Source organism: Sturnus vulgaris, chromosome 2 (assembly GCF_052056855.1).
Source record: "Sturnus vulgaris isolate bStuVul1 chromosome 2, bStuVul1.hap1, whole genome shotgun sequence".
Lineage (NCBI taxonomy): Eukaryota > Metazoa > Chordata > Aves > Passeriformes > Sturnidae > Sturnus > Sturnus vulgaris.
Window position 1 is genome coordinate 54,293,459 of NC_142244.1, and position 20,098 is coordinate 54,313,556.

Sequence of the window (20,098 nt, forward strand, 5' to 3'; positions counted from 1 at the left end):
TCTGTTGCAGAGAAAATGGAAAAAACGTAAAACTTTTAAAAGTACATTCACTTGTTCACATATCATTCTACATTTAGACTCACCAAACTAATCTATCACAGCTCCACCAGCATCATGTGGCACTTGCTATGTCAAGCATCACTTTCTCAGGAAATTTGGAACATTTCAATTCACTAGAGAATCTCCTGAAGTTGTCTGAAGACAAATCCAAATCCTTTATCTTTGAATCAAGAAGATAAGTTAATTCCAAATCAAGACTAGAGTTTGGTATTTCAGTAACAGCTCTCCAGACTTTGTAAGAATGGGGGGAAAGAAAGAAAACTAATCCTACAGAATGGAATGATCCTTAGTGGAGTTTCTGGTCATATAGGGGTTGTGAATAGTCCTCCTTCCTTACTGCACTGTAGTTTACTTCCTGACACCATAGTCTCTGAGAGAAGCAAACTTTACTCATCAGGAGAGCAATGGTCCCTTCCTATTTTAACATTTTAATTTATCTAATTGATTATTTTATTATTTTGTTCCGAGAGCAGTGAGGAAGGTTGATTTCTTAGACTTTTTTTCATTCAGGCATTTAACAAAGAGGTTTTCGCCTGTATGTCTTTGGCTTTAACTAATTTAGCCTGTTAAACAGGCTTTTGGCTTATTTAGATAATTTTAGCTTATGCCATTTTCTTGTGATGATTCTTGGCAATGTCAGTTGATGATTCTGGGACTTTTGGTAGGTGCAGCACGGCAAATGGCAGAGACAATCTCCGTGTCACAGGAATTTCTGGGTAAGTACCAGACAGAACATGATCCAGTAGGTAAAACATACCTCACCCACATAAGAATAGGAACCTAACACATTTTCTTTTCAAGAAATTTTTCTTGATGGTTCATACCTCATCCCTCTCTTCTCCTCCCTCTCTCTTCTCTGTGAAGTACAGGTGTCTTTTCTGCAAATAACCTCAAACATTCACAGCTAGAGCTGCAAAAACAGTTTTCCTCAAGCTAGAAACTTTTAATCTTTAATTTTGGAACATATTAATTTCTTTAGATGGATGCCAGTATGGACTGTTATCAGATAGTGAGACTAGAAAATAATTAGCTTTCATACAAAATCTTTAATGGGAAAACCCAGGCCAAGAATATTCAGAAATAGAATTTTGTCTAATTCCTTTCCCATGGGCCAGAAGTCACAGAATAGCTCTGAAGAGTAGAAATGACACTCTGCATGGTACAGAGAATTATGTCAATGTACATGACACTTCCTGATTTCTGCCAGCTATAAATGCCTCAGCCAAGCCTTTCTGCTGGGAAGCCTGCCTATTGGCATACACATGGGAAGAGCAAGATGAAATGCTATTTTAGGAGGGAAAGGAACTTAAAGTATAAAAAGCTTCAGAAAGTGACCTTTGCTGTGAGATTGCTTTGTCCTTCCATGGTGAGGGCCACCAGAACCAGCAGCATCATGGGGTTGTCTAGGTCTTAGGAAGATAGAGGCAAAAAATGTTGCCTGTCTCTTCTATTGTTCCCACATAATCTGCAAACCTGTCCTTCACCCTGACTGTATTGCTGTGGTCTCAGCCTGATAAGCAGTCACTACAGCAGCAACTTCTCTATAAGAAAATGTTCCTCTTTGTAAGATCATCCAGGTTGGACGGTTTCAGATGCATAATTGGTTGTATATAAAGCTACCAGGCCTTTCTTTGCTGGGCTTCTTTTGAAATGTGAAGTAGCACCATTATCTGAATTGTAGTTTTGCATGAGCTATGCTTTGATCCATCTAATTCATACAAGAGCAGATACAAATTCCCAAACTGTTGTCCAGTGTGAAGAAATTATAAAACCTTTTGGAAAGCCCTAGTAGTTGCACAGAAGAGCATCACTGCTACAAAATCATGGAGCCTGTCTCCACAGCTAAGGAAATATCCAGCTGTCAACATCCCATCTCTGCTTTTCTCAATGCTCCAGGGACAAGCACATCACAGGTAGTGGTGCTGACCATTGTCCTGCAAAAGGGAATTCCTGTGAGTGAATACAGGCAGGGAAAGCTACAGGGGTAATATAAGGGAAGAGGTGGGAAGAGACAAGTTTCTCCTTTGTTACAGTGAGGAAAACACTTCACATAAGAGAGGAATGTTTCTTTCCAAAAATGGAGTGAAAGGAAAAGAAATCTCTGCAGAACGTCTTCCCACTAGATTTGGTTTGATCAGTATATTTACACAGCAGTTTTACAACCTGTTCTAGCTAGTAGGACTGAGATCTACAGTCTTTTGATATTAATAGCCTGAGTACTTTCAAAAGTAAATTTTATAGTCCCTTTAGTTGACTGAAGGAGGTTTACAGAGTTTACCATGAGAAGTGGGTATTAGATCATCCAATTTGAATCTCTAGTATTTCACAGGCCATTTCAGAGATGTATCACACAGTTCCCCTTTCATTGTGTTATCTTGTGGTTGGCTAAATACATTTTCCAGCAATTTAGCTAGACTTGAATCAAAAAACCAGAAAGTTGGAGAATCCAGCCCTTATCAGCTGTTATCAGCTGATCAGCTTGAATCCAGCCATTAATCAAATTCACTCTCAAAAATTTGAGCCTAATGTTCCATTTGAATCTGCATGACTTTAGTTTCCATAAAATAGTGGGGGTTTTTTGGTTGATTGGCTTTTGTTTGTTTTTTTGGTTTTTTTTCTCCTGAGGTTTTCCCTATTTAATTCAACTTAATTCACTTAATTAACAGTTAATTTAACTATTATTTTATCTTCAAAAACCTACTTATATTGATGTTATGTCATGGGTCAAGTTTTTTGGGGGTTTTTTTGGGGTTTTTTTTTGAGTGAACTTATATTTTACTCTTAAATCTTGGCTGTAAAGGGGTGGGGGGTGTTTGGTTTTATTTGTTTGATTGGTTTTTTACATATATTAAATTTCTATAAATTAATTTTAAAACAGAAAAGCTCGTGTGTTTTGTTAATCTTGTTTCATAATGTAGTTTCACCAGTGTTCTAAAGGAAAATGAGCTTGTCTCCCTAAGTGTGAGTACTGAAAGCAACATTTTTACCTGAACATGACAGTAAGAGTGTTTGGTGAAATGTTAGCATGTCATGACCTTTAAATAATTTTTTGAACAATGTTCTTGCAGTAAAACTTCACCCTTCTGTCAGCTTTGTCTGAATTTCATGTTCTTAGGTTTTTTTTACTGTGGCAAAGTACATGTTTTGAGGTTGGCAGGGACATAGCCACAGCCTCATTGTAATTTACCATACCATGTATCTTCATACAGTCTTAAAATTTCATCAGTTCCTTGTATTTACTTTCACATAATTAATTCAAATGTTGAAAAATATCAGGATTACTACTACTCTATGTAAAATTCTGCTAAAAAAGTTCATAATCAGTTATGATCCTGTGTAGACAATTCATGACTGGAATCTGTTTAAAAATCACTTTCCACACTATTTTCTTACTGTTCCTTTACTGTTTGTGTACAATACTGATATTAATCAGAATGCACTGATATATTGCCAAATTACTTGACAAAGCCTTAATAGCTTACATTTTGTACTTTTCTCAAACACACACTACCTTAACAATACAATTAAAAAACAAAACTAAAACCAGACTCAACTTTAAAAGTTGTATTTCCAATGAAAAAGAAACTTCATTGGCACTTACTCTGTATTTGATATCCAACTCTTTAATAGTTATGATTCATGTCAAGTCTTCACTACTGAAGATTTATATATATCTGTGACTTACATCAGGGTAACCAGTATATATTGCTTTGAGCCATCATCCTGGCCTTTGGAATACTGCTGCAGCATTGATAGTCTTCCTGCCTCCTGGAATAGCCATGGTAATCCAAGATTTATTGGAAGGGAATTTCAACCAGTTCCTCAGATCTCTGGGTACAAATTATATAGGACTGTAGACTTAAAAAATGTTTTCTTTTGCAGTTGTTCAATATGCCCATAAGTTGCTAGAGAACTGGAAAACACTTTTGATTTTCTTTTTTGACGGAAAAAAAGCATGGTATATTTTCAATGAATTGACAGAAATTTGTTAAGCCTCTATTTTTTTTCCTTCATAATAACTTTATCATCTCCATTTAACAGCAGGCCTAGGAAGAATACATTTTCTAAAAATCTTCAGATTCTCATTTTTTTCTATGTGATGATATCATTTTTCTACATTTCATGATCATATATGCCTCCTTATCTATTTTTCATTACATATAATTTAGTATTCACAAGGCCTACCCTGGCTTCATTACTGGGTCAAGATTGGCTCTAAGCTAAAGCTGTCCCTTCTGATAGGTTGGAGCTCTCTTTTTTAATCATCTAATAAAATCTTCTGATAGCTAAACTATTCTCTATTTCTTTTTCCTAAACTATTTTGCTCACATTTTTTTCCTGTTTTAAAGTTAACTCCTATACACGTGATGTGCATCATTATGTGTAGCATGTGTTTTGACAATTACTGTTAAGGGTAATTTTTTTCCCACAGTGACTGCAATAGTCTTGATTACTGGCTCCCTGATTTTCTGCTCTGTGATTAATTCTTCTTTATCATAATCTGGCATTTAGTATCCCCCATGTTAGTAAATTACTATCTCTAATTTTTAGAAGGTGTAATAATGTTCTAGCACTGGCAGTCTAAACCCTCCCTTGGTATTCTGTGCTTTAAATGTAATAGGATGATGTATTTGTTATAAACTGTTCAAAGATCAAAAGTTGTGTTGATTTGCCTGACTAGGACACGTCCAAAAGACCATTACTTTAAGTACAATCACTTTATTATGTGGGAGTAAAGAAGCAGATAAGGCCAACAAGGCTAGACATGGGTTAAAGAGCAATTCTCGTGGATTACATTAATACACAAAGTCGTGCAGGCTGTCTTGCCTGTCAGCAGGCTATCAAGAAATTAAGGACACTACATACAAGCTCAAGTCTGATGCTTGACTTGCTGGTGGAAATAGGCCAAACTCAGTTGCAATTGGTCATGCAATTGCAAACATCTGACATATTATTGTAACAAGAAATCCAGGTCATGAGGCAACTAGGAGGACTAAACACAGTGAAATAAGTTATTAGCCTTTGGGGATCCTACTGCAGTCAGGAGTCGTGACTTATTTTTGTTCAATGCTTCTTTTTTTTCCACAAGAAATATGGATCTTCCAGACATTGCCTGAGTAACAGCATTGTAACTTCCTTGAGAGTAAGGCTTGAGTTGTAGAAAAGACTGTCAACAATTAAACAGCTTGTAGGCCCAAATTCAGCTTTGAGTAGCATTTGTGCAACTGTGTGGAAATTGGAAGGGTTGACTTTGTTCTTACTGATTTCAGTGTGACTGTTAAGGCTTTAAATCAGAGCCAGATTTTTCAATCAGACATTCCTCACACTAGACAGTTAACAAGTATATGTAGACATATACTCACTTTGTTCATACTGTTTTGAAAACAATCAAATCAATAGTGCCTATTTAAAAGAGAAAAAAGGGTAGACTGTAACATCTAGATTCTCTACAAAAATCTTTTGTAATACAGGCAGTTTCAGAGGAGCACAATGATTTAAACTTCCACCTTGTGTTTGTTATATAAAGCACAGCATTGGCATTTTTCACCCCCACTGCTCAAATCCAAAATCTGCATCTGTAGATCTATACTCTGCACACTGCAGAATGTCAGTTAGTTTTATCCTCAGAGCACTGGTCCAAACCTACTGATCCTCCTCATTTCAGTATAAAAAAAAGAGAAAATTCTTGATCAAATGCAAGTGCCAAAGAGAAGCAAAGAGGAATAAATTTACAGTTTTCAGATTCTGACATGTTTCTAAACATGATTATAATTCTTTATTGATAAAAAGCAGTTGAGTGAGAAGTACCTGATCCTTAGTCAACTTTTAAAAATTACTTGGAATAAGACTGTCTGCACTAAAGCTGTTGTGTGAAGAATAATTTATAATAAGAAAATAATGCCATGGGAACAATTTTCTTTATTACAAAAAATTGTTTAAGAGTTGCAGTGCAAGGATCGTTCAAGAGTTGCAATATAAAGAGGAACATTTAGAAGTAGTGAGAATTTTTTATGTAAAATATTCTGTTGTAAAGAGGATAAGTCATAATTATCCTTAAGTCAATATATGGAGAACTAAACAAAATGTTTTAATAGTTTGAGAATATTCAAATTGCATTTTATGCTTCCTACTGTGCTTTCAAAACTTTAAATGCCTAGCTCTATATAGGATGCACAAGTCTAGGAAATGGAGAGCAGAGGACAGAAAGTCTAGGTTGCACATTTTTCCCTTCCAAACACTATTCAACAGTTTGTGTGGCACAGACCACTATGACACTATGTTTACAAAACACAAAAAAGGATGTTGAATGCTAACAATTCAATAAGCCTACAAGTTGCCATCTATTTTGAACAGAAAACCAACTTCACAATCACACACACCAACTCCTCATGGAGGATGCTTCTTAATATCTCTCAATATTTAATATGCCAAGAACCCTTAGCACTTTTCCCATGTTTCCCATACAGTTATCTATGAATTTCTCTGGTTTCTAAGGCAGGCTTGCAGACTCAACATTTTCTCCTCTAGGACATTACTTGTGGCCCTTGGGAAGTGAGGAATCCTACTTTTCTGCAAGTTACTCCGTATCATTCATAATGTTATCACCTATTGTCAATTCATAAAAAACATTACACAGAACTCCATCACTGCAGCCCCAACACTTTGATTTTCCTGTACTGAAGAGAGTTACAGAAAATCCACAGCATAGTTCAAAAGGGAAAATTGTGCCCTGCTTCTTTAATGAGATTGTCTCCTCTGAGTGTTATAACATAGTAACTCCTTTACAAAGCTCCATGAACATTGGTCTTTTCTTGCAAAAATTCTGTATCTGAAGGTGACTGTCTCCAATGTACAAAGGGACATAATCTTCACTAACATTCCTGTACCAGAATATGCAACCGGTAGCATTTCTCAGCATAACTATTAAGTCTGCAGTGACCAAACTAACTTCTCTTTTTCTGCATGCCAATAGCCACTTCTAAAACAATAACCAGTATCTGGACAAGGTCAGAATGTCTCCTGAATAATAAAAGCCATTGACCCCAACTGGGAGAATTTCAGCCTGAGGATTACAACATTAATCCTTCTGGCAGGAATGCATAAAAAATTATGAAGAAACAGATGTGCCTCAGCCAAATGGAGACACCAGGGACTTCTGGGTTCACAAAAACCTCCTGTAAAAATACATGGAAGAGCTCTTTTCCCTAGAAATTTTGATGCTTAAGTACAAGTGTGTGACGCCTCCAGAAATGCGTGCATCAAGTAGCTGCAATGCCAGAATGCTAAAATGACAGTAGATCAATACAAATGCTTGAGGTGATGTTGCATGATAGGACTAAGAAATTAAATGTTTAAGAAAAATGTTTCATGTGAAATAGCAGTCCCAGGGAATCTGGTAACTAACCAAGGAACTGTCCCTATATGTCTGAAAGAGAAATAGCATAAAGGCAATTGTAATTAGAAGATACAAGCTAATGACTAAGCCGTGTGCTAATGGCCCATTAATGAATCCCTTTTGAGCTTCCTGAAAGCTGGTTTGAGGCTCCTGTACTTGGAACCAGCTTGATGTAGTTGGAAGTCTGGGTCCTGACTCCTCCAAAATTAAACTGTTTAAACATCCAGCTTTAATAGAATGGCTTTGAAAACAGCTGGGTCCCCCAGGGCGTTCCAACAGGCTGTTGATCATGGATGCTTCAGGGCCAGCACTCAGATCCAAATTACACATGTTCTTGTTTGCCAAGAGGAAAGGCAGAATAGCTGTATGCACACAGTACAAAGACAGCACACTTGTCTAGAAAATGTTATTCCAGTACCTAAATAAAGTCTTTTAATGTCAGTCTGAGAAAGGAAAGAATAAATAGCTTCTTAGGCACAGATACATGATTTACTGAGGATCAAGCCATGCTTCAGCCCTGTAGAGGGATAACTCCTTCCCCTCTATCCTGCAAAAATCAATTCCTTTCAGTCTCTGATAATCTGATGAATCTGGTCATAATAGAGTCTCTACATATGAACTTCCTTTGTACCTGTATTTGCCAAGCATTTCAAAGAGAACAGGAATAAGTTATTGAGCAGAATATAACAAAACATTTGATATGCCATGAATTGGACTCCTTTCTCTCTGACTTTCTGTAAAGGAAAATAAGAGTTGTCTAGGAAAGCATATACATGAGGAGCCAACAAATCTTATTTACTGATAGTTCTTACTATGCAATTTCATAAACCAGGGCATCTTGACTTTCCTGTGCCAGGAACACTCTATGCCTCTGACCTTGCCTTTGTGGGTGCCCTCTACATCACTGCAGTACAAAGAAGAAAACGTGATTATGATTCTCTTGCTCTTTAAAGAATGGTGGCTTAAACAGAGCAAATCAAATAACATCTCCTCCCACACACACATTTGATATTGAAAAACAAAACGGAAAAGCCTCCATGACTGGGTAAATGACAAAGCTGCTATTTCACAGCTTCAACAAAATGCTAGAAAAGTGTGCAAAAATAGCTCTAGTTCAAAAAGGAATTCCTGTTAATAGGTTAGAGGCATCCTTTCCACTAAGGGGATTCTAAAGTGTGAAATACATCTTTCAGAAAAACTAGACACCTTTGATAACACTTATATGTGAGAAATGTGTGGCATTAAGCCACAATATTTAAATATAAAAGATAATAAAAATATAAATTTTTCTGTCCAGATAACTATGCCAGAAGTAAGTCTTCCAACTTTTGCTTGAAATGCCATGCATTCTCATATTTATGAGAACTATACAGAAGATACTTCACTGCTTGATTAAAGAGATAAATGATTACTCAGAACTCAACTTGTGAATACTTTGGTGAGTGACCCCAAGGTGTGACTCCCTCAGATCATGAAACAGACTCCCTGTGGAGAAGCTCAACAGGACCTGGCAGTGTTTGCTCACAGCCCAGAAAGTCAATCATATCCTGGGTTGCACCAAAAGGGAGTTGGCCATCAGGTCAAGGGAGGGAATTCTGCCTCTCTACTCCACTCTTGTAGGACTCCACCTAAAGTGCTGCATCCAGCTCTGGGGTTCCCACCATAAAGGTGGTGAGATACTGGTACAGGTTGCCCAGAGAACTTGTGGATGCCCCATCCCTGGAAATGTTCAAGGCCAAGATTGGATGGGGTTTTGAGCAATCTGGTCTAGAGGAACGTGTCTCTTTCCATGGCAGAGAAGATAGAACTAGATTATCTGTCAGGTCCCTTCCAACACAAACCGTTCTGTTATTCTATGAATGTCAGCATGAAGGCCAGAACACATGATCAATGTTATCAATTGTTATAAGATAGGAAGGAAAATATACTGACATTCAGACACAGGTATGAGTTGCTTGTATTTGGCAGCCACAGCTGTTGGCAATGGACAGAGTTAATCTGACATATTTCCCTGCCAGGAGAGGATTGCTTCCCTTACCTAGAGCTTTGCTTCCATCTAGTTTTAACTTTCTTAATAAGCAAAGCTCTCTCTACTTCTACTGAAAGAGGATGTTTCATAGTCTACAACTGAGCTCACTGCTTCTCTTTTTTCATTTTTACAAATTTATCCCATTTTTTATATTTACTGCTTCATTAAGCATAATGACTATACTTACATTTTCCACAGTAAGCAATTTTCTGTTATTCATGGTTTCTTGGCTCTAAGGAGGAAAACATTATTTTAAAGTAGGCCTGAATTCAATGATTTAGATTGAAAGGGAATCAACCTGTGAAACAGTAATAATTAGAATTAGCAATGCTGAACTCTGCCCAGGTGCTCACTGTTCCATACAACGAAGGCATATATAACAACTCACATAGACTAGGAGACAGCTCAGGACACATCCAAGGATATTGGCTCGCATGGTGAGACAACATCCAGAATTACATGGATCCTACCCAGAGTCTAAAAGCAATAAATACTATCCATTCACTGTGAATGGAAATCACCTAGACTAACAAAAGGGGCTGCAGTTAAGTTTTACTTCAGAAATTTAAAAGAACATCAAAGAAACACTGTTTTGAAATTTAGTAGTATTCCAGTAACTAAAGCTGTGGAGAGAACAGGGGCTAATAACTGCCCAGTGTGAGGTTCAAGGTATAGTCTAACATCTGTCCTGCACACTTTCATTCATGTCTACTTTTGATTGGTTTTACTATCGTGTGAATGTTAATTTTATTAAAAAGCTGATTTATTTATATCTAATTACATGTAAATACATGGAGGGGGAGATTTTCTTTCAGCATACCTATTTAATTTATCTATTGTCATGGGACAAAAGTAACCATGTAAAATGAGAGGGGCCTGGGGAAAGAAACCTATTTCTAATGGCCATTTTTGTCATATATATACTAAAACCAGAATACATATCATAATGCAAACCAAACTTCCATTTAGTTAGGTTTTTTATTTCTATGATTGCAAAAATAATTTTGTCTGTAATTCATAAAGCTTAATGAGTTTCTGATTACACTCATTTTGTATACTTGAACAGTGCAAAGAGAGATGATTATCAGATTTGATGAAATTGGCATCAAATTTTTTGTACACTTACCTGAAAACAAGCTTTAACAGACTGATTACAGTAGCTTAAACTCCTTTGCCCTGCTATTTGTGGTAAAACTTCAGCACTCATTGGCACCTGGGCATATCAATGAACACATTTGATCACTCTGCACTTCACCTTCCTTTGAAGGCAGATTTGTTTTCAGACTTTTGAGGTTTTGAATCTTTCCATGACTGTATCACTGTGCAATTTGGATTGAACATCAAGAGCAAGTAGGAAGAATAAATGGGGAGTTGGCTAACCAGTACAAGGTACAACAAAGCAGAAAAATCTCTCTTGACTATGTACTTGCATTTGGATTCCCTCATCAAACAATGTGTTTCTAAAGAGATGTATTTTTAAAACTATTAGTTCTCAACTTCCTGCAGCAGTCTTCATTCATTCCTGTTTATCTTTCAAGTACTACTAATTTCTGTTTTAAAAACCCAAATGCTCTCCTTGAATTGAGCTGTTAATTTTATGACAGATAACCAGTAGCAGTAAGGTTACAAGATACTCTGCATTTAAATTATGTTTGTAGGGATATCACAACACTGGATGTATGAATTTCAGAGTCCCTTGTCCCACAGCAGTTCTTAGTATGGCCTGTGCTCTTACAGCACATGATAAAGGCAAATGCATTTCTGTGTAAAAGATAGATTAAAAGATTAGATAGACAGACAGACAGACAGATAGATAGATAGATATACAGATATTAACTGAACAAAATTAATATAATCCCTTATAGGAGAGTGCTAAAGTAACTGTAACAACTTGAAAATATTACTTCAGCTATAATCATTAGCACTATCTTGGTTTGTAAGCAGGACAAATCAACTTCTTCAACGATTATTACCTTCCTGAATCTTAACCTGTATCTGTTTTTAAAACATGTTGTTTCTGAGATAATTAAAAACTAGTACAGAAATCTAGAACATTAAAATTAACTATTTCACCAACTCAAATGAAGAGACAGCAGAAAATCAGAGAATCTATTTAAATATTTATTTAGAGATGTCAGCCTAAGGACAAATGAACTTATATTTTAGTAAATTAAATTATTTCAATAATTTTATTTGTCCTCTCTTTTTAATTGCACCTGGGAATACAAAACATGATGCGACTGCACCTGGCTGGATAGTAATGACAGACAGACTGGTGATAAAATTTTCCAAGAATGACCTTCCTTCTCCAACAGCCAGATTTACAGAAGAGCAGCCCAAGGAAACAACTGCTTTTTTTGATTTCTTTTCTATCAGAGTGTATCTCTTTTCTGAGCAAACCAGGCAGAAAAGAGTAAGAGAACATAAGTGGCACCTTTTTAAGAAGGACTTGCTTTGTTAGATGTCAGTAATTTACTACCTTTGTATTTTTCTATGCTCTCAAGCAAGCAGATTACAAGGTTCTGGGGTAAAAAAATCTGGAGAATACTTCACATTCCAGTACAGTAATCGACTCAGTAAATATCAAATTGATTTGCTAATTAATTAATCCCTTCAATATCTTTGTAATGTACTGTTAATTTTCTGTGGCTTTTTGTTGCTCTTTGCTTTTCAGAAGAGGAAAATGAGAACCATGGAGCTGAAGTACGCTTCCAGGCATAGTCTCCAATGAAATCCCCATGTGTAACCAGAGTGTCTAAGGTAGAATTCAACTTATTCTACAAGAGAGGGAGTTTTCAGCAGAGCATTTGGTTGGAAACCTCAACACCATGAATAATTTTCTCATGTAGGCTTTGGTCTGCTGGTCAGACTGGCCCATGCCAAACCCTGCTGTCTCAGTGAGGCTTCACAGAAGTGGATGAAGGGCCCAAACAACTCTTCTTCCTAAAATTTAAAGGTTATCAGTTCCCTGTTTCTTTTTATTAGTTATCATATGTATATATGCAGGGAGTGTGGCTGGAGAAAAATGTGATTTATTTTGATTCATTATTACTTTGGATTTTTATTTTAATTAATGTCAGGAGAACTTAGAATTTTAGGAAGACATTCTTTCAAGATGCATTTAAAGCAAAAGAAATAAACTAAAATTACTTCAATGGACCTATAATGTGAAAAAAAACCACCCCAAACATTTTGTGATGGCATCAAAATAGTCAAGAAACAGGAGGGAAACAAGGCTACGTGTAATTTTTGTAGGTTTCACTACCGACATAGGTCAAGGATGAGTCCTAAAGAAAGCTTCTGGCAAGTTGTCCCAGCTTGACTGTAAGAGAGATGAAAGACATTGAAGCAGCTGTGGGGAAAGTAAGTCTTCACTGACAAAAATAGTCTGTAATTCCAGTTTAAACCCTGGAGCTGGAGGTCATCTCACCCTTGACTGTTTGGTCAAAGGCAATGAGGACAGTTACTCAGTTCACTGCGATTTTTCTAGGACCATACCCATCATTAACTATTTTGACAAATGAGAGAGAAGTGTGTTATGACAAGATCGAGGTGAAACAGAATGGCTACAACTGCCAACAGCATAATCATTTATCTTAGTGACAGGAAAAGGGAGCCGCTGTAATTGCCAGGGTGGAGTCAGCAGTGCCCTTTAATATGGGATGAGCTGCTGAGTGCAATGAAAGTAAGGAGGTAAGACAAATAAAGGGGGGGCAACAGCAGGTGATCAAGGAGATGGAAGTCAGTGTGACTTCTCTGCAGCCATGCAGAAGTAACCCAAGGAGAGAATTGATACCCAAAGGAAGAAGGGGCAAGGAGCAGCATGCTGACAGCACATGGGCTGTCACTAGAGGCAACAAAAAGGAGAAGTGGGAGAAGCCAAACTGCATCCCTTTATGTGCACTCTCAAGTGACAGTGGATGAAGAACAAGGATCCAAGTACAGCCTAGAGACAGCACTTGTGAAGATCAGTGGTAGGAAAGCTTGGGTCCGGACAGCCATCACACGACCACAGCAGGACAGGAGGCTGAGCAGGCTGACAGGGCGTAGAATCCCAGAAAATAACGGGAATAATGTGTGTGTCTCAAAAACCGATAGCTGGATAGGCATAGAGCCAACCAAGGATTCTTTGCACTAACAGACAAGGACTGCTGGTGTCAACACTCTGTGAGAAAGAACAAGATGTGGCTGGAGACAGGGGCCATGCGGAGGGAGGGCAGCACTTTTCCAGGACAAACAGCCTTCCTGTAGTTCCTGGAGTATCACACAAACACAGGAATGAGGGCAAGATGTGGGCATGGACTGTGGATAGAGATCAACAACATCCAAGTCCCTCGAAGCCCTCTGAGCTGTTTCCCAAAAGATGTGAAAGAACAGACTGCGCACGATGGTTAATTCGCATAGAAAGCTAGAAACCTGTCCATGAAAGGTACCGCCCTCCAAGCCTGGGCAGCACCTCTTTTTTCTCTACTCTTTTCTCTCCTTTTTAAATTTTCTTCTTTTCTTTTCCTCTCTCTGACCTCTCACCCCCTTCTTTAATTCATCTTTTCTCTCTTTCCCTTCACCGCCAACCCACTGCTGTGTCTCACACACTAGGTCAGGGACTAACAAACCAATTCCCACGCCAAGCGTGCAATATACTAATAAAACTTTCTGATCGCTTGCAGCCCCCCTGACTTTCATCGCTCCTTTCGACCACGAGCATCTGCCGTGCGTGCGCAAACGGCACCGGCGGCTCTAACACGGCCACAAAGGCTCCAGGACAGCGCTGCCGCAAATCCCCTCACGGCGCCCCAGGGGCGGGGCCGCCATTACCGGGGCCCCTCCCCCGAGCGCGGCCGGGGCGCGTGCGCGGCGCGGCGGAGGCGCGGGAGCGGCGCTCTCAGGGACCGGCCGGGCCTGGCCGGGCCGGGCCGGGCACGGCACGGCACCGCCGCCCTGCAGGGCAGCCCGACCGCCGCTCCCACCTCCTCCGCTTCTTCCTCCTCCTCGCCGCCACCGCAGCAGCAGCAGCAGCTGACGCTGTTTGTCATGCAGCCGGTCGGCGAGGAGGAGGGGGCGGGGGGGGTGGTGCTGCAGCCGAGCGCCGACCCGCAGCTGCCGCCCTCCGCTAGCGGCGGCCTGATGGTGTTCTACGAGCTGGGAACCTCCGGCGAGATCGAGGTGGTGGAGGAGGAGGCCGAGGCGGCGGGCGGCGAGAGCACGGCCAGCCTGGAGGAGCTGGAGGAGGAGGAGGCGGCGGCGCCGGGGGCTGCGAGCGGCGAGGCGGCGGCGGGCGGCGAGTGCAAGAGCTGCACGTACGAGGGCTGCAGCGAGACCACCACGCAGGTGGTGAAGCAGCGCAAGCCCTGGATGTGCAAGCGGCACCGCAACAAGATCTACAAGGACAAGTACAAGCGCAAGAAGAGCGACCAGGCCCTGGGGGCCGGCGGGGCGACGGCCGCGGGGGGCGGCCCGCGGGCCGAGGTGAGGCGGGGGGCGGCGAGGCCGCGGCCGGGCCACCCTCGGGTGCCGCCTGGTCCCTGCCAGTCGGGGCTTCCCTGGAAGGCCGGGCTCTGTCACACGGCCAGAGGAATGGGAAGAAATCTAGGGCCGGCCTGCAGCTCGCTCTTCCTCCTGTTTGCGAGGGCAAACTCCGTTTGTTTTCGGCTCTGACGTAAATTGTAGAAGCTTACAGTTATACCAAAAGATTCCGGGAAAAGAAATATCCCTAGGAGATGCTTCGCTTGCAGCATGGCTTTTTTTTTCCCGCGGTAGGCAAGTGTAGATCTGAGAGAGATGTCAGACTTGTTTCTCAGCTGGTGCTGAAGTGTGGGATTTTAAAGTCACAGAGGCCACTGAGTATCAAATGTATAAAAATCAGTAGTGTAGGTTCCTCAAGACGCTTTTTTGGTTATTACTCTTATATTAAATAACCGGTAAATATTTCGAGCGCTGCTAGTTCATACTTAACTTGCATAAGCTTATGTGTAGTGTTTAGATGGGGAATTCCTGTCAGTGGGAAAACTGATGGTAACGTTCAACTTGTATTTAGATGAGACAGAAAAAGCGAAATAGTTTTAAACTTGAAGGTGCTGATGGTTTGTGCTCAAAGGGACAGGTGTAAAACAGTGATTGCCAGAAAAAAAAAAAAAATCTTACCTGGCACTCCTGCTAAAAGCAGCCGTTTTATGTCATCACAGCTGTGTCTGGAGTCGTGTGACTGGGAACTGATCTAACTGCAAACGGACCAACAAAATCTTTTCCTGTTTCTATTTTTCTTCGTGTAAATATGATAGTAGCCATACTGGGTGTCACATGAAAGAATCTTCTTTTGCATGTCTAAAAGCCATGAGGCAGGTGCTTTAGAAAAGGGGAGCGTACTTGATGCTGCTAGGGAATATTCTGTCACGTTCTCTTTCAGTTCAAAGGACTTGCTGAGGTTTTCCTGATGTATTCTGTAACTATAAGTGATACGTGTTATCGTGTTTTGGATTTTTGTTAAACCCATGTAAGCTTTGAGCCTCTGTTGCATTCTGGTAGTTTCTTCAGTTCTGCTGCCTGGTGTGAATACTCACCTTGTTTTTGAATCTTGTTGGTGTCAACCTAATCTGCCAGGTAGTAGTTACATTAGAACAATTCCTCTTGTGTTTCTGATACTTGGAAGGCTCGCCTCTTAGTTTTTTCCTTCTGACATTGAAAAGGCATAGCATGTTCGTTTCCAAGGAAAAAGTTACACACTTTTTTCATCCTTGTTGTTTTGTGAGCATTTTTTAATTCTAGTAGCTACTTCTTTTTTCAATGAGGTAAGAGAATGCACACATTATTAAAGAGGAGAATGAATTCTAGATTTATAATACCAGCATGACATTCCCTCTTCTCACTTCCTTCCCTGATAATTCATCCCGCTTGATTCATGATGTGCCTACACAAATACTTGTGCTAGTTCTGAAAAAGGGACAGTATGGGAGAAAGGTAAAAATGCTTCTTTTAATGTAGTGGTGGGTTAAAACTTTTTGATTTGTAGCATGAAACAGTTATTCTTGCATGCTGGCAGAGGGTGAGTTTTCTTTTCCTGGTTTGTGCAAGTGCATGTTGCCTTGAATGTAAGGAAATTAGGGCCTGAACTTGCAAGAAAGCAGTGTGTTTACTATTGAAATTACTTTGTTTTTGCAGTGGTGTTTATTAAGGCCATTTTCAGTAGAAGTTCCTAGTAGAAGTTTCATTTTTCACTTCTGCTGACAGGGTAAAAGTGAAAGGTACTGGGGTAGTTTTTTGTTCTTCCTGCTTTTGCACCCTTTCAGGTAAATGGAAGCGTCAGTAAGGTTTGAGTGTAATACACACAGGATTCAACATTGGTTGAAATTCTCCAAACCTTTCATGTTTTCCTTAGAGTAGATTGTAGAGCCATGTAGTTTTAGTATATCTAATTCAGATGACTGTTGATTGTACAGGAATAAAGAATAAACTTGGTGGAAAAAAAAAAAAGCCTGTGGCCTTTCGCAAGTTCATCATAGTGTTCTCAAGTATGTTCTGTTTTGTTGCTACAAGGATTGTTGTCATTCCTGCCCAATTACAAATGGTAAATATAATTCGTTTTCAGAAGCTGGAGGCTGACCTGTTGTGAATTACTTCATTTTTAAGAAATGTAATCAAATAAACTGAAGCCATTAACTAGCCCTAGTTGCCTGTCTAATTTTGCAGTGTAGAAGACTAACCACCTGCATTGCTTCACTCTTGCTGGTGAAATAGTGAAAGGAGGTGGAAAGAAGAGGCCAGGTCTTGAATAGATAGATATCCATTCCTGTGCTGTTACTTTCTTCTGCATATTAAGGAGGCAAATGTTCTTTACTCTTGGGATTTTCTGTGTATCACTGTATCAGAGCTTATATTCTGACCTCCCGTTTTTTGGTTTTTTTTTTCTGCCATGTGCAGGATAGTGTTGAAGGTTCAGCGTCTGTTTCAAAGCAGAGAACAGGATCCATTGGAGATCGCCCAGCAAGACCTACTCTTTTAGAACAAGTATTGAATAAAAAGAGGCTGGTAAGTCTTGTGTTCCAGAGGTTTTGAACTCAAAGGCAGTATGACAGTGTTTACTTGTCACCATTGTGAAAAAAGAAAATCAGTCTAATAAGCATGCACTGCATGGGCATATTTTCAAATTTGAAACATGCTTCAGAGATGTGTGCTTCAGCTTCTCTGTGAAGAATACTGGGATAACTGAATTTAATCATCTGAAGTTTTGGTAATAACATATGGGGTGGTTTCTTTAGGGTAAATAGTGCCTACAGTATAACTGAGATGTTTTTAGCTTGTTAAACCAAAGCCTTAGGTAGAGCAATGCATGGACTTTAGGTCTGATGTAAGCTTTACTATGGTGCGTTTTAGAAGTTGCAGATATATTATATCAAACTTAAAGTTGTGTGTATGTGTGTTGATAAAGCAACCTCTAAGCAAACAGTGTGATTTATATTTGCAGACTGCGTGAATGGCTTGTCTCATAAGTTTTTTAAACACTAGTTTCTCCTTTAACAAGTTAAGCCCAGTGCAGGGAAATCATTCAGTACCTACAGTTTGTTCAGGCTTCTTCATTACTACTTTCTTTGTTGCATGTTTTTGCAGTCCCTGTTCTTCAAAAGCTTTTTTTCAACACAATATAACAATCCTTGTTATATAGTGCTGTAGTGCTTGTTCAGAAATTTGGAAAGCCTTAAAAGAAACATCAGGTCAGTCTTAAGTATACAACTACCTAGATGTATTACTTGAAAATTCTTTCATAATGACAGCACTTTTCTAGTGATTGTGTCTAAAACTCAGGGGAGTATTCATAGCTTTTCAGTTTTTATGAAAAAAAGTAATGAACTATGGAGTAGTTTTCATATTACCTCTTGTTCTTCATGCACCGCTTACTGGCTTGCTGTCCCCTTTTCTGGCTGTTTGTACTGATGTGGCTTTTAATTAAATTTGAAAGGTATCTTATGAATGAAACATTACTTTTTATAGAAGTACATCAACAAGAAGCTCTTTTAGTAGATGTTCAGAGTTTTTGCACTTATTATGTCAAGGCTCTTTAAGAACTCAGGATTCCTTTCAGCACTCCTAAAATTCAGATTCTCCTTGATCTGGTTCTTGCTTCTTTCTCCTCTGACTTGCAGTTGCAATACCTCTTTAGTTATATCACTGAAGTGACTATGGATAATGAGCAAGCATCTAGGAAATTCATTCCGCTGAAAAATAACCCTTTTTCTCTACTTATTTTTGGAAGGATCACTTCCCAGCCTGATTTGCCATTTGACCTTACAATCACTTGTGCTGCCACTGTACAGGAATAAGAGTGAAGAAGCAGAGTTGTTACAGACTGCAACTACTCAGGCCAGGAGCCAGATGCAAATACTTTTAGATACTTTTGTCTTTTGATTGAATGCAGAGGAGTTTTTTAACTCACTCCCTGTGGATGGACTGCTGTTTTGAAATGTTGGGAAATTCTGGACAGTCAGTGAAAATCACAGAGTATCTTGCATTGGAAGGGACCCACAAGGATCATTGAGTCCAACTCCCTGCTCCTCACAGGACTACCTAAAACTAAAATAATGTGCTATAGGCATAGTTCTGATGCTTGAACTCTGACCTCATGACTCATGACACATGAGCTTTGCTACAGGATTACAGTATTTTATTAATTTATTAAACTGTTTTTGAGCTATCTTCAGTGGGAAATGTAGAAATTAGCTCGATTAAAGCACAGCTGTAGAACTGAAGCACAATTGAAAGATGTTTTTGTTTTAGTATGTCAATAGATTACTCGTTTGCTATATTTACAGAGTTTTTGTGATAATAAGTAACAGCAGTAGGTAATGTGCAAATGCATGTAATGGAAAAATATTACTATGGTAGATACTTAACATATGTTCGTTTTGTAAAGTAAAGTTCACTTTCTCTCTCTTTCAGTCCCTACTCAGAAGCCCAGAAGTAGTGCAGTTTCTACAGAAACAACAGCAACTGTTAAGTCAACAAGCTTTGGAACAAAGGCAGCAACAGTTTCAAGGAGCACCTGGGTAATGAGGAAAGATCAATGATCTTCAGATGAGTCTGGTGCTGAAGGAGGGACAGAATCTGTATTTTGTATAAATACAAAGAATCTCAATGTTTAAACAAAAATGGAAGTTGCTGTTGTTACGTTTTTGTTTATTGTTTGCACTTTTGAGGTTTTGAGCTGTTTGGATGTCTGCAAACTTGTGAACAAATCATAGAATGGCCTGGGTTGTGTTATGACCATTCATGAGACTCTCTGACAGTCACTCTCCCAGTGCCAGAGACTAACTTCTGGGACCAAAGCTCCTTCAGTACGGGTAGCTGCAGTGATCTGGCAGGTGCCCCACTCGATTCCCTGCACATCCGGCTTGCAGTCAAACCCAGGTTCCCATACTGGTTTGACTGGTCTCAGACACCTTGTTCCATAAAGCAATTTATTAACAGTGTAATAACACAGAAACAACCCGGGCTGGTGCCTCCGAGGAGGGATCTCAGACAAAGGAAGTCCTGGGCTTTTATACCATCAGTGTAAGGCAATCCTCGCTCTTCTTCCTGAGTCTTCCATTCCTGCCGTGTCCCTGTGTCCATTCACCTGGCTAGCC

The 20,098-nt window shown here is 39.5% G+C and overlaps 1 protein-coding gene across 1 annotated transcript in view; it reads left to right on the forward strand.

Moving 5' to 3' along the window:
- Nucleotides 1-19,627, forward strand: part of RFXAP (regulatory factor X associated protein) — a 47,242-nt gene extending 27,615 nt beyond the window's left edge. Inside the window, exons 2-5 of the mRNA XM_014895374.2 lie at nucleotides 12,160-12,188; nucleotides 14,153-14,951; nucleotides 17,400-17,507; nucleotides 19,413-19,627. Coding sequence (XP_014750860.2) covers nucleotides 12,160-12,188; nucleotides 14,153-14,951; nucleotides 17,400-17,507; nucleotides 19,413-19,523 — 1,047 coding nt within the window. The 3' untranslated portion in view covers nucleotides 19,524-19,627. The remainder of the gene's footprint in view (nucleotides 1-12,159; nucleotides 12,189-14,152; nucleotides 14,952-17,399; nucleotides 17,508-19,412) is intronic.
- The last annotated feature ends 471 nt before the right edge of the window (nucleotides 19,628-20,098 follow it).